The 12026-nt window shown below is 33.0% G+C and overlaps 1 protein-coding gene across 1 annotated transcript in view; it reads left to right on the top strand.

The window, feature by feature from the left end:
- LOC140055026 (oxysterol-binding protein-related protein 11-like) overlaps window positions 1-12026 on the top strand; it is a 30537-nt gene that overhangs the window by 15823 nt on the left and 2688 nt on the right. Inside the window, exons 9-16 of the mRNA XM_072100176.1 lie at window positions 1718-1806; window positions 6551-6681; window positions 7562-7729; window positions 8501-8657; window positions 9245-9355; window positions 10153-10313; window positions 10649-10765; window positions 11395-11556. Of these exons, the coding sequence (XP_071956277.1) occupies window positions 1718-1806; window positions 6551-6681; window positions 7562-7729; window positions 8501-8657; window positions 9245-9355; window positions 10153-10313; window positions 10649-10765; window positions 11395-11556 (1096 nt within the window). The remainder of the gene's footprint in view (window positions 1-1717; window positions 1807-6550; window positions 6682-7561; window positions 7730-8500; window positions 8658-9244; window positions 9356-10152; window positions 10314-10648; window positions 10766-11394; window positions 11557-12026) is intronic.

The raw sequence follows: 12026 nt of genomic DNA, 5'->3' as shown, positions 1-12026 counted from the left end.
CTGAAACAACAAGTAAACTTCCACAAGCCCGCACTCTCCACACACCGTACCCATGTGCTCCTACTACGTACGGCAGCAGCTGCTGTGAGGTTTTTTGCTATATGCATGCGTATTGTTACACATCACGTAGACGGACGTCAGTTGATGTTTGTTTGTTTGTTTTTTTCTTCTTTTATGATTTCAAGCTCATCACCTTCATAAGTACTTTGTTTAAACTTTTTAGGCCTAGGCCTACATTTCTATAGGCAATATTTTAGATATATCTATTAAATAATTGTAAGATAATTAGTGCCATGTCTAGGCCACTACATTTTAAATATCGCAAAATAGCTTGATTTCGGAATTTCATTGCACAATAGAAGCAAAACGTTTTTGCTCCCAAAGTAAACCCACGTGTTCATTCACGAAACGGAACACATCTTCGATCGATGACAAACAATGCCGTGCAACGAAGCGTAACCAACAGAAATAACATAGCGTTTTCAAGGGATTTTAGGACACCATGTTAATTAAACAATCGCAACTCTTGCACGGAGGATCGTATGAGAAAATAAATTACTGTAAAATGTTCTTAAAAGATTGGCCTACATCACTGTGTAATTGAAAAAATTTGAAAAATTGTTTTCACTACTTAAAATCCATCGAAAAAACCACAGTGTATTAAGCATACGCGTTTTTCACTGACGTGTTTTCGCGGTGCAGTCGCGGTATAAAAAGTTAAAATAGTGGGCAAGTAAAAAATGATGAGGGCAACCAAAATCTAAAACCTACTTGCCCGAAGGGCAACCAAATATTTTAGGATTCTGCGAGCCCTGCATCCATTGGATTGATTAAATTTACGATATCCCAGGTGTAGTTGTGTGCGAGTTCCAACTTCTATTAAATAAATATCTGAAAATTCAGCTGTTCTAAAATGTAACAAACACATTATTGTTTATGCACTTTAACGACAAATATGCAAATGAACCAATCAGCATGTTAATGTTTTTGTGTGTATTTATAATGTGTATACTCTCAAAACAATTCATCTGATTTATGTTTATATTTTTTTTTTGGCAAATATTAAAGATAAGACTTACTTACTATCTTTCTGTGTTTCACGTGAACAAGGCTACCAATGTAAGTAGCCAAAATGTATTTTTTTATGGTTCACCTGAAAGAAAAAAATACTAACATATACTGTATGTATACTTTAAATTATAACCGCTCACACAACAGAAATCTTGTACCTCATTTTGGACGCCAGTAAAATGAAATTTAATGTAATTTAATGCTTATTAAATTACTTACAATTTCAGTAATTGGGTAATTCAGGCTGACTCTACAGACTAGTGAATTTTCAGATCTATTTTATTGAAGAGAAAATTGCAGAGAGTCTCCAAAGTATAATTAACAAAGTTATTTTTACCATGTCTCATTTTATCTCTGACATTTTATAAAGCAATTTGAAAAACAATTTCTTTCAATATTCAGCCATATTAAAAGTGTTAAATATACTGCAGGGAGATCCTATTTATAGGATAACCATAGTATTGCTTGATAGAATTCAATTAGTTTTGATGGGTCAGAGGTCATGGGTGAATGATTCTTGGAGTTTAAAACACTGTATATAATAGTCACTTAAAATTGTCATTTCATTTGTGGGAAGATTTTGTATGTTATTGTATTCGCATTTATTTCTATTGTGGAGTTTATCTTTATTTTTGTTTGTTTGCAGTGTTGATATTAAATCTAGTCTACCAGAAATAACAAGTCAAAATCTGCAGTCTTCTACATCATTAAATAACATGCCTCATATAGTGTCTGGTAAGTAAATTTTTCATTTTATGAGATCATGATGTTTTCTGTAGTTAGTTAAAGTTTGTGGTGGTAATTACCACATGAGATATTGTCTTTGTATAAAACTAAAGTTTGTAAATTGTGGTGTTGTTTGGATGTTTATTCAATATTGTTGTAATAGTTCCATAAGTACACCACAGTTCAATAAAACACCATTCACTTTCAATGTATTTTTAATTAATAATTTAGAAACACACTTTTAAATGGTCAGGTCACTGCTCAGGTGACGCTCACATGGAGGTCGAAACATCCTAACTAAAGTCTAGTGTACTTGTTTCAGAAATCCTAAATACTAATGCAAAGGCACTATTATGGTCCCAATAGAGGTATAGTATCTATAGGAACATTTATGCATCAACTTATTATTGATTTTAAAATCATTGTAGGGTACTCTATTAGTACCTTTGAAGCTACCAGTTATAGTGGCTTAACAAATATTACTTTGCGGTTACCTACGAATGTACAGCTACCATCTAGTTAGACAACTGCGACATGTTTGTGACGTAGAAAAAATAGCCAAGAATTACAGAAGGCAGCGTAATTGGCCATCACACGGAAATTAGTTTTACAAAAATATGATTTTTTTGGGAATTAAATGGTGCCCGTCTCAAACAGCGCTTTTAATGTGATTTAGGTTGAGATAGAGTACAATACCCGTACAACGTTATGAGTATATTAGTGCTACAGTAAGTAAGTGATTTGTAAACATCAATTCAGAGTGTATGTATAATGTATCCCACGGTAGTAAACATAGATGGAAAATTTTAGACCTAAGCAAGTGTATTACATAAGTAGACCTTTATGATGTGTGACCGCCCACCATGATTACATCTGACTATTAATTGGTATTTACTTATTCGTGCAAATTCTTAACTAAAATGTCAAAGGGTTTCACAGGCAATATTGACAGAGTTTCTCATTTGAAATCATTGAAATTCGTTCAGTCATGAAATAATTTGTATTCAAATAATGAAAACCAACAGGAATTGACTGGAAAGACAATAACCAATTGTTGAAACTATGACAAAGGAAAATAGCAAAAACAATGGAATTGCTATGATAGTCAGTTGAGTCAAATCATTATCAATAGTTTTGTTCACACCATATTTAACAAGTCATCATGGGCATTGAAGCTTAAGAGAATGCGGTTGTTGATTTGATCATAGAGAACAGCATGTGATACACTATCGATACTAAAGCTACCGATGACACAATTCTAACTGACAAAATAATTATCAATAACTGCCCGATACTACTTCAAAAAATAATTAGTTTGTATTGTGAGATTCGGAGTTAGAACTGCCGCAATAACAGCCTCTCTCGTAGCTGTTATGACCCATGCCATAATTGCCATCTTTATACATCTACCATGACAATATTTTACCATTGAGCCCAACAACCTAGATTTATTATAGCATAAGAACTTTGCATTTCACATATCATCATCATATCATACACTGGTAATCAATTTATATGATGGAATCTATATCTTGGTATCTTTATTTGACTATAAAAGACATTGGCAGCCAAAAGCTGAATTGCTGCATTTTTTTACAGTATAATTACAATATTTATCAAATTAAAATATATTACAACGACATAAAAAAGGAAAATTTGTATATAAAATTCATTGAGCAAATATAAAATATCTATCTTGTGTTAAATACTACGTTATCACAGAATATAGCTTTGGTAAAATTATTTGAGAAAATCCAGACAAAAAGACGGAGTTGAACCCTAGAATATGGAATTGGAATTCAAACATTCTACTAAAGCTAAGAGGGATCTATCTAATCTTAAAATTTACAAGTGCATGCACTTTATAATAATAACAAATTATACAATAGGAATTTAACAGCACTAAAACACAACTTGATTCTTTTCAAATTGGCTGCTATATCCTTTACCTCTCCACAGATTCTGTATCCGGATGAACCCCTGATTCTTTCAGAAGGTCTTGATTCAATGCAAAGAAACCCGGACATAACATTCAAAGTCTTCCGCCAGATCTCCTTTAAAAAAATGAGCGTGTTAATATTTTAGTGCCTTAAATTTAGCAGATTATGTATGTATAAACTGTCTTTATACATCAAACTATATTGAATAACTATAATAATAAACATTTCTAACCTGCTAAAAGTATTTTAAAATTATCCAAATCCCAATTTGCTGTGTCCAGTTTGCCAAATCTCAGTTTGTCAACTGTAATAAAACATTCAAAAAGATAATTATAATATTTCATTCTACAATATTATCTGTAACACTTGCATAATTAATAAATATTATTTAACTTTAATACATATATCTTTTATTCACTACAATCTGAGATTCGTAAATGCCGACTTCACCGTATTTATATTGGGTCATTTCCACTGTTTGTCTCCAAACCTTGACTACAAATTGGGCTCTGCAAATTGGGCTCTGCAAATTGGTATTCGGCAAACTGGTCTAGAATTGGTATTGTAATCACCACTGATAGTATAGTATTCTAATAGTGTTCTCCCACAAAGCCAGATTTACCAGAATAAATTGCTTCCAACTGGTTTTCAATGTTTAAAATATAAAATGCTTTTAGGCTGGCAAATTAATCAGTTTAGTGATTGATCACAGAAACAACTTTAAAAATAAATAGTAAAAGCATTTATATATTTGTTTTTTTTTTTTTTTTTTATTTTACTGATTTTAGCATTTATAATTAATAACATATTTTATTTTGTATAGAAATGAACTAAAATACTTTAAATAAGATGCTTAATTTAATATTTTCTCCCCAACCCTCTAAGCCCCATTTATTTTAGTTTGAGACTAAAAATACACAGGATGCCATACTAATTAATGTTAATTTTCGTAACAAACAAGTTGTATTATAAATAATAGGGTGAAATATGCAAAAATAGAATTCAAGTTTTAACATATTATGATTTATAATACTGTAATATAATAATAAAAATCAACTAAAATAGTCTATAAATAAAAATATTAAAGGAAATATATTTTATGTACACTTGTATATTTTGATATAAAATGTTATCTGTATGTATTCGTTTTATTTGTTAATTAAATATTAGTAATAATGTGAATATTGTATGAATATAGTTTATGTGTTCTTGATTTTATGAATTTCTGTATGCATACTTCTTACGACAAACAGGGCATGCTATGTGACTTTAGTTTTTTTTTTATTAGTTCACCAGTCAAAGTTTTGATTTTCAAGCTAAAGTAATTATATGAAACGCCATGTGTGCCAAAATATTTTTCTTTTTACCATAAGACTAGCTCTGTGTATGTTTTACCCCTTGTGTACAGACTAATATCTATTTGGAAAGTAATTTTTAATTTGCAATACATAAATTAAATTAAGGATTTGCGAGATTGACAACATTTCTGATTGTAATATAATTCGATTCTTGTCGGGTTGAGGGAAATGGTGGACAGACTGAGGAAGACAATTGTGGTTGTCAAAATAAAGAATATTTGATGTTGCCAAAGTGTTAAATGATTGTGTATTGGTGCCATATTTTGAGAGCTGACATAGTTTGCAGGGATACCCAATTGTTAGTGAAGAAAAGATAATATAATATTATATTACATAGCCTTTGTAAATACGCGAACGTGATTGGTTGAAACTGCATCACATGACTACCGCTGCGAGGATCGTAAATCGTATATATCCTCGAGAACGATGATATTGACTGTGTAATTTTCACGTGCAACACTCGCGTTTGCCGATAAATAAACAAAAGTCATCTATTGGGTCTTGAATTTGCGATGCAATTGTAACTCCATCACAAGACAACGCTTCAACCGCTGCGCCACGGAACTTGCTTGAAGAAATTAATCTTCTAAACTATTTAAGCTATGCATACATAGCGCCCTCATTTGTTATTAGTCCACCCTAAATGTGATGAAACACCGTTTGTGATTGGTCAATACTCGCGGTAGTAACCTAGTAACTAGTACGCGCTGAACATCCGGTGATTCGGCTCCTCGAAGAGAAGAAGACGAATTGTTTATTCGGCCTACCTGATTATAATATTATTAATAGGCTTATTGATGGAAATTCTTCTGTTAATTTAAACGACCTAGGCCTAAGTGAATATTGCCAAGGAATCATTAATTAGTAATTATCTGTATATTATTCTTCGCAAGGTAAAGTGTCTAGGCAGGCTTGTTTAATAAATACAATACAAATACTATAGGAGGCCTGGCCTAGCCTAGCTTCACCCAACCCAGCAGACTTGTTCTTGGCTATATAATATAACAGATATTGCCTTTTATATCGGTTAAATATAAGATTTGACATCCCCTCGGGAATGATATTAAGTTCTTGGGGAATATATATTTCCCTCAGCTGGCGCTTCGGGAAATATATATTCCCTCGAACTTAATATCATTCCCTCGGGGATGTCAAATCTTATATTTAACCTCTAAGCAGTCAATATCTGTATAATATGTATCCTACATGGGGTGGGATTACACTGAAGCATGGGATTATACTCGGTCATATGCAAGGGGAAGAAAAATGGTAGAACTTTACTAATTGAAAAAGAGTACATTTTGTGGTGTGGCCAAAATGACAAGAATTTTTGCAAATTAGAATAAAAGACATAGATTGAGGAATCTCTGAACACTCTGATGGTCCAGAAAATTATTATATCTTACAAAATTTGATCTTTTTCCTTTCAAGGTCATGTTTTGTTGTTTTTTACAGAAGTTAACCATGATGATGATGTCATCGATCCATCAATTGATGAGGAGAAAGAATTGGGAGGAGTGGAACAACACAAAAGCGTGATTTTACACTTGTTATCGCAGCTCAAGCTTGGCATGGACCTTACAAGGGTTTGTATTGTCTTTCTAGTTATGTTGTCATAACAATTGAACGGCCGATAATAAAACATGGTTTAATTGCAAGAAATTAGAATGAATGTTTAGAAAGGGCCAAACTCTGTTTGATTTGATTTATGTCATTACCATACCATACATGAACAAAACTCAATCATTTTGTTTGGTACCGGGGATAGCCCTCACCAAAAAAACTAATAATGCTGATGTTATTTGTACTGAATGTTAAACTAAGATGTTCTCGGTTGGGACTCAAACTCATGATCAATCAATCAAAATTAACATTTATTTCCAAAATGGTGGCGTCACCAAAAAAGCAAAGGCTTGTGTCAGGGATGCCAAAATAAAACATTCATTAGCAAACAAAACATATACATAAATCACAGAAATGAAAAGCGGTACATTTCAATTGCAGTATAAATCATAATAATACATTTTCAATTGCTAGAGGTAAATATGTTAACAAAAACATGGTCGCTAAGTATTGTTTGATAATGAATAATATTTTGCAATATTTTTAAAACTATTTACATTCTGTATGTTTTGGAACGAAAGAAGCAAAATATTCAAAGTTTTGCACCAGAGTATCTAATAATACTTTTGTGAAATATAGTAGTTATGTATTTTGGGAGATGAATATGAATGATCTGTTACTGTTCTTGTTGCCACCTTCTTCTGGGGGCGCATGGCCGTTATTGACGAATACATTATCATCGATTGACTTCACTGCTGGTGTTTACTCAAGATCCAACTTTATACCAAGTTATACATCTCTTTTGGTTTATATAAAATTGAGACTTAATAAAATAAATATCATTATTTTTGTATTCTAGATGTATTGTTTGAAATCTTATAAGTTTGTTTTTAAATCGTTTAGGTGGTACTTCCAACATTTATTCTTGAAAAAAGATCGCTACTAGAGATGTTTGCAGATTTCTTTGGACACCCTGACATGTTTTTACGGATAGCTGACCAGGCTACACCAGAAGCAAGGATGCTTGCTGTGGTTGAATACTATCTCTGCTCATTCCATGTTGGAAGAAAGGTATGTTCATCAATTACATTTACTGTACTTACTGCAGTAATTTTACTTCCAGTACTGTAATAGAGTTTTTAGCTGCAATCACACTCAACTTAGTATTTCAGTTAAAACCTTAGGGGGAACCTTACCACTGTCCACACATGGACTTTCTTGACCCTGTGAGTCACAGAGTCCTAGTTAGGAAAACCATTCCTATAGTAAGTTTCTCTGAGAAGAAGCATTTGCACATGGTTCTGCTTAGGTGTGAAACTATATCCTGGTAGGTTTTACTAGGCAAGCAGGATTCGACAAAGCTTTTTGTGCAGCTCTGTAAATTGTACAGTCAAGATACTGGAATGTTCGCATGCGAGTTATTACGGTGACACTTACTATTTGGTCAGAAGAAGAAAAAGAAATTTGCCCCTGTTTTAGTGTCCTATATAAATCTATAAAACTGTTGGTTGCAAATTGCTATCAATACAGTATATACTGCTTCATTGGGCTCGAATCTAACTTTAGCCATTAGTACAATATTGGGGATCTAGAGGAAACAATATCAGACTACTGATGTTACAGTTGTTTTAAATCCACAATGATCTGAACATTTTGTACATATTTCGTCATAGTTCTAACCAGGGAGGAGTGTTCATGCTCGCCAAAAAGAAAATATTTAGAACCAGTCTTCCCTGGTGCTAACTATTTGCTTTTTGGCGATGGTCAATTACTTTAATTAACATATTTGTTATCAGTGTTTCATCTCAACTAAAAGCTTTATTGTGTACATTTGCTATTTAGGGATCATTAGCTAAAAAGCCCTACAATCCAATTATCGGAGAAAGCTTTCATTGCTCTTGGCAAGTTCCAGCATCACAGCAACTAGGTCAAAGTTCAAAAGGTACTTCTAAATGTAGGCTGACCTACATAGCTGAGCAGGTATCCCATCATCCTCCAGGTTGGTAGAATGTATAAAATGTTATTTGAATATTAGTTCAATTTAATATCCAATTTCCTAAAATCTAGATGCTCGGAAAAAAATACTGTACCCTTTATAACAAAAATTTATGTAGATGAAATGGTCCCAATGTACGGTGTAATGTCACTGTTTTTACACTATTAAATTACTATTTTATTTGGATGTTTTGAGGTTGCGGTATTATAAAAATTATAATGATATATATTTTTAAAGTAATATTTCATTATGCAAACACATTGTATCTTCTGATTCTTCTTTTTTTTTTATCATCAAATGTTATTGTTAACATTTCTAATTAATGATTTCTTAAGAAAATGCTTAAAATATTCATAGAATTAAACAAAGAACTTTCATTCTAAAGCTCTGTCCACACTCTCAAACTTTATGTGACAAAAAAATGTGATGTGCCCATATATGGACATATTTTGGCAATTCACACATTTTGTCAAACCAGTTTGATAGTGCAGACAGAGCTTTATGCTGATAGTGCAGACAGAGCTTTATACAAGCAAATAATTTGTGTCCTTCATTTTATATGTCAACAATTTTTTTTTAATCATTGCCAGTTACTGCATTTTACACTGAATGTCCTGAGAAAAGAATCAGTATGAACTCATGGATATGGACAAAGTCAAAGTTCATGGGAATGTCTGTTGGCGTAGTGATGGTTGGTGACGGTAGGTTCTTAAGTTTATTACCCAAAATGCATGCCATACATCTCAGATTGTTGTAAATGAACATAAATGTGCATGATCCCAAATCATTGCATTTACAATAAACATTTACGCAGTATTTGACTGTAATGCTTATTGTGTTGGTTCTCATTCAAATCTAGCACATATACAGATTGTGATGTTGACAGATTTATACAGTATAGGAAAATTAATTTGCTTTTTTGGAAAAAAACTAACCCTTTTTATTTTGTCTCGAGACACGCTTAATAGTAAAAAAGCACTTTACGATTAAAAGAAATGGCCCTAATACCAGTTAAATAAATTATAACAATGGTGACACTGGGATTTGCCAAAGCTAGCATCTGTTGGCTGAGACTTTCAAGGGGGTTAGGGAGGATTCCCCGAAAGCTCCCAACGATATTTGAAATTAGTCGTTTTTAAGATGAAAATACTTGATTGGCCACACTCAGTAGAGTATTGTTTTATTTTTATCAGGAATTATCCTATTTATTTCCCCGACAATCATGGTAAATCCTACTACTGTATACTGTGTTTTTGAACAGCAAGAGAATTTCCAGACCATTATCAAAATCTGTATGAAAACATCTTTTCATTAAGATATATAATTCTAGATGTAAATGAAAAATCAAGACTCCGGTTAATATTTCAACATATTTATTAAAACTACATACTGGTTTATGAGAGAGATAAAAATACCTCCTCAATCTTCAGGTGTTAGACTCTAATTCTAGATGTATAAGTAATATAAGATACAATGATTTATAACATTTTTTTTTTAGGTAATATTCATCTCTTAGAACACAATGAAAATTATACATTTACATTTCCAAGTGCATTTGGAAGGTCAATATTAACAGTTCCTTGGATGGAGTTAGGTGGAAAGGTCAATATTCATTGTCAACAAACTGGACACCATGCATCTGTCACATTTCTTACTAAGGTAGGATGTCGTGTTCTGTTTCCTTTAAAAAAAACTCATTACAAAGGCTGGGTGGCATCATGCCTAAGGTGGCAAAGGGCAGTGTGTCGAAAGCCCAGGTGGCAAAGGGCCTGGTGGCGAAAAGGATGTGTGGCAAAAGGGCAAACATCATCACCTGTCATTCATCTGTGTAGGTTCTGCACTGCTTGCTGCAGTGGATCCGTAAAGGGCCTAATCTGAATTTCTTGAGGACGATTGTTATTACATTTACATTTTTATTGTGCAAAAAGATAAGATGAAGTTTCAGATTTTTCTCTTCTATGCGAAAATATACTGTTAATGGTTTTTTTTTACAGCCATTTTATGGAGGTAAAGTTCACAGAGTTACAGCTGAAGTTAAGAATCGTTCTGGTGTTGTCATCTGCAAGGCCTCAGGAGAGTGGAATGGTCTTTTAGAACTTACATATGCAACGGTATGCTAGAAATGTCATTTTTAAGGATGGGGGTTGGGTTTAGGTTTGTGAGAACAAGGCTGCTTGTTATTTCTAGACCAGTTAGGCATGGTTGAGTGAATAATAATTTTTAATCGCCAAGTTTAAAAAAATGTGACCCTGTCTTCTTTGCACTGGAAAAACATTTCAGAGCACAGAGCCAGATTTGAAACATGTGCATAGTAATCGGTTTGTACAGTAGTTTGCTATGTAGTCTCAGATTGAAGCCTCTTATTTTACATTCATACAATTTAATAAAATCTTGAAGGTACTCTAGTGCTATATTAATTCTACAATTCTAAGCCAGTTAAGATTGTTTAAGCTTGGTTCCCACTAGAACGTAACGCAAGGACGTAAACGCAACGCAAGCGTTTTAACCAATGACAAGCGAAGTTATAGACAGATTCGCTTGTGATTGGTCAATTCACTTGCGTTGCGCTACGTCCTTGCGTTGCGTTGCTAGTGGGAACCAAGCTTTAGAAGAGAGAATAGGTCTCGCCTTAACACTTAGCAGCACCTAAAATACATGTCGAACAGCCTGGTTTTGTGATTCATGATTTAGTGTCTCTTGCATTGCTTTTATAGTATAAAAGAACACAATTTTTTTTTAGGGTGAAAAGAAACAGATAGATACAGCAAGACTTGCAGCCGTTCCAAAGAGTGTACGACCTCTAGAGGTACAGCATCCATATGAATCTCGTAAACTTTGGCAGCATGTAACAAATAGCTTAAAACTTGGTGATTTAAATACAGCAACTGAACACAAGAAACAGGTACATTAATTGAATTCTTAACCATTATGGGTAAAGACCACTATATAGTGGGTGACCGATAGATTTAAACACCTGGTCACTATGTTACGCTTGACTAATTATCCTCGTCCCAACTTGCCAGGCTAACTATTGGTGAACCCAAAATCAATCTAGGTTATTATTAGCTTTGTTAGATTACTTTGTTAGATGAATACTGATTGGTGCATTCTGCTAATTGTGAATGGGAACCTATACCATATGCATTACAGTTCATATTTTTATCATAAAAACCATGTTTTCTGTTCAATTTTCGTAGTTTTTTTATTAGATTAATTATTTATTTCTCTTTGAGTTATACATTTTTATTTATTCATATTTATCCAACACATATCATGCAGTGTCATATATAGGCATGTCACCTGACACCCTGTTTCACCCACTATTGATTATGTATAAATAATCTGATCCCCTATATAAGCCTGCCAACATTT

Source organism: Antedon mediterranea, chromosome 7 (genome assembly GCF_964355755.1).
Source record: "Antedon mediterranea chromosome 7, ecAntMedi1.1, whole genome shotgun sequence".
Taxonomy (NCBI): domain Eukaryota; kingdom Metazoa; phylum Echinodermata; class Crinoidea; order Comatulida; family Antedonidae; genus Antedon; species Antedon mediterranea.
This window is presented reverse-complemented; position numbering and strand designations above follow the sequence as displayed.